At 46.2% G+C, this 2,730-nt stretch overlaps 1 protein-coding gene across 1 annotated transcript in view; it reads right to left on the reverse strand.

Annotated features, from left to right (window-relative positions):
- DNAH2 (dynein axonemal heavy chain 2) overlaps nt 1–2,730 on the reverse strand; it is a 197,087-nt gene that overhangs the window by 183,561 nt on the left and 10,796 nt on the right. Inside the window, exon 7 of the mRNA XM_018572866.1 lies at nt 1,220–1,439. Within this exon, the coding sequence (XP_018428368.1) occupies nt 1,220–1,439 (220 nt within the window). The remainder of the gene's footprint in view (nt 1–1,219; nt 1,440–2,730) is intronic.

Below are 2,730 nucleotides of genomic sequence, written 5' to 3' on the forward strand. Positions count from 1 at the left end.
GGCAACCAGATGGCAGTCAGCGCTGGCGGATCGGAGCGGGGAGTCCAGCTCCTCCCCTTTCACGGCAGAGAGCCAGGACAGGATCGAGAGGTGAGCGAACGCCGGTATGTGTTCGCTCACCTCCCAATCTACTGAGCCGACCTGTGACAGTCTCATTGTCACAGGTCGGCTAGAACTATGAGGTGAGTGAAAAGCACTCCTCATAGTTCTCCTTTAATGTATGTGCCGACAAGGGACTTGCTGATAAGAGGAGAGAGCAGAGTGACAGGGAGATGAGCTCATCAGTCTGCTGCTTCTCCTTTCACTGTCCAGTCACAGGCTGGGGGAGGGGCATGACCTGTAAATGACCTGAACTGCAGCAGAGAAAAATCAGGTCTCTGCTCTTCTAGACAGGGCTGTGCTGTGTGGTAGAGCTGTGCAATTCTCGGGACTGGAAGGTCGGAAATACAAATCCTTTGGCAGGTAAAGCAGCTCCCATGTATGTGTTTTATCTGTGTATTAAGTTGTTTGCCTGGAGCTCGGCTTTAAGATTAACCCATTTAGGACCAAAAGGTCATTGAAGCCTAGATGCCAAGAGACCAAACTTGCAGTACGCATCAGTAAAATAGAATATGTTTAATCTGCTGACCTAAATAGTTTTATGGTTTTACGCTGTTTTTAAGTACATAAAAACACTTCCATTTGGTAGAATTTTTTTTTTGGTACAATACTGGGAAATATATAATTTTTTCATTTATTTATTTATTTTTTATTAACTATTTATTTCTTCATTTATTTTTTATTATTTTCTTTTTGCTTTCCAATCAGCAGGAATCATGAACTGATTGCATAGCTATAGGTCTTCAGTAGGGAAGCAGTGGTCTCCTTGCAGAGGTCCGACACACTCCGTACTGAGTTACAGCCAGAGCTTTCCAATCAGCAGGGAGCATGAACTGATTGCATAGCTATAGGTCTTCAGTAGGGAAGCAGTGGTCTCCTTGCAGAGGTCCGACACACTCCGTACTGAGTTACAGCCAGAGCTTTCCAATCAGCAGGGAGCAGATGCAAAGCCATAGTTCTGACTTGGCATTGGCCGTGTCAAACCTCTGCAAAGAGACCAACTGCTTCCACACACAGAATAGTTTAATTGGACCTTAAAGACAACGCTACAAACTCCAAGCGGCCATATTTGGTTCAGTATAAGGACAAGTGGCGCCGGTTGCCAGGGGCGGAGACCTACCCGTCAGCGCAGCAAGGAAGCGGTGAACGTTGGCGGAGAAATTGTTGCGCATGCTCTCAGGCCAGCTGGTGTTCCCGAAGATGTAGGGGGCGTAGATCCCGTTCATCAGCCTCAGCAGGGCGGCAATGTAGGACCCTCTCACCGAGCCAAACTGCAAGCTTTCCTCCAGGTTCTCGGGGGTGAGGTGCGCGCGCTCCTTGCGCACAAAGTAGAGGAACTGCTTCAGGCTCTGGAAGAAGAAGGTTCACATGGAGGATTTTCAATACATGGCATTAGGTTCTTGGTTTAAAACACGCCCATTCAGGGCAAAGTGACAGGTTCTCTTGGGAGGCCACACCCCCTTCATTCCTCTCTGAGGGCGCGCCACGTCCAGTCCCTTTAAGAGTAGGAGACTTTAACCCCTTAAAGACAAAGGCCTTTTTTTCCCCATTTTTTGCACTCACTATTTAAATTACTTAACACCCCCCAAACATGATATATTTTCTGAAAGCCGAGACCCTGCAGAAAAAAAAGGTGGTAGTGGCAAATTTTTATATTGCACGATATTAGCGCAAAAAAGAGGGTATTTTGGAGATTGGGGTTTTTTAGGCACTCGAGACAATAGTTTTATATAAAAATTAGAACTTTTATTCAATACACGATATTAGCGCAACTTATTATCAAACCCAAAAATTTTGTGAAAAATGCACTTTAGTTAGATTTAGTGCCCCAAAACACAATAAAATACCAATGTTTGTTATAAACTATAAAAGATGAGGTTACGGCGAGTAAACAGATACCCAAAATGCCCAGGTTAAAAATTGTGTGCGTCCGTGAAACGGCGACAGAATTCAGTACCCCAAAAAGTCCCTAGACAACGCTTTAAAAGCCCCCACAGGTCATCAGTTTGGAGATACGTGTAAATACTGGTCTTATAATTATTGCTCTCACTCCGGCGTGCACGGCGATACCCAACATGTGTAGCGTGATCGTCGTTTTCATAAGTAGGCGCACCCGACGCGTGTTTACGTGACAACGCGCATGCTCGCAGGAGTGGGGGACTCAAACATTTATTTTACATTTTACAATTTATTTTATTTAATGTTATTATTAAAACTGTTTTTTTTTTCCTTTACTTTAATTGCTATCACATAGGAGGGCTTACAAGCCCCCCATGTGATAGCATATTGGTGGTGACAGGTCCTCTTTAAGGTGATGCTGGGGGTCCAAAAGACCCCGAGTGTCACCTTTACACTCCAAATGAGCTATTGAAGTGCAGATCGCAGGCTCCAGGAGCCGAGCAATGACAGCTCAGGGACCGGAAGTGATGCAATCTGCGTCGCTCCCGATCCCATAGTACGGGGAGGGGTTTGGCGCACGGATGTTCGCCGCCGCTCTCCTCCCCAGCTTCCCGCCGACACCCGGTAAGCCCGTCCTGGGCCCGTAGGAGGAAGATGTACTGCAGAGGGCAGCTCCAGGTTAATGGCGGGTGTTATATTTGTACCCTTTTAAAAAACTACCTAGAGTTAGGT

The sequence above is a fragment of the Nanorana parkeri genome, unplaced genomic scaffold (genome assembly GCF_000935625.1).
Source record: "Nanorana parkeri isolate BGI_ZX_2015 unplaced genomic scaffold, ASM93562v1 scaffold2150, whole genome shotgun sequence".
In the NCBI taxonomy this organism is placed as follows: domain Eukaryota; kingdom Metazoa; phylum Chordata; class Amphibia; order Anura; family Dicroglossidae; genus Nanorana; species Nanorana parkeri.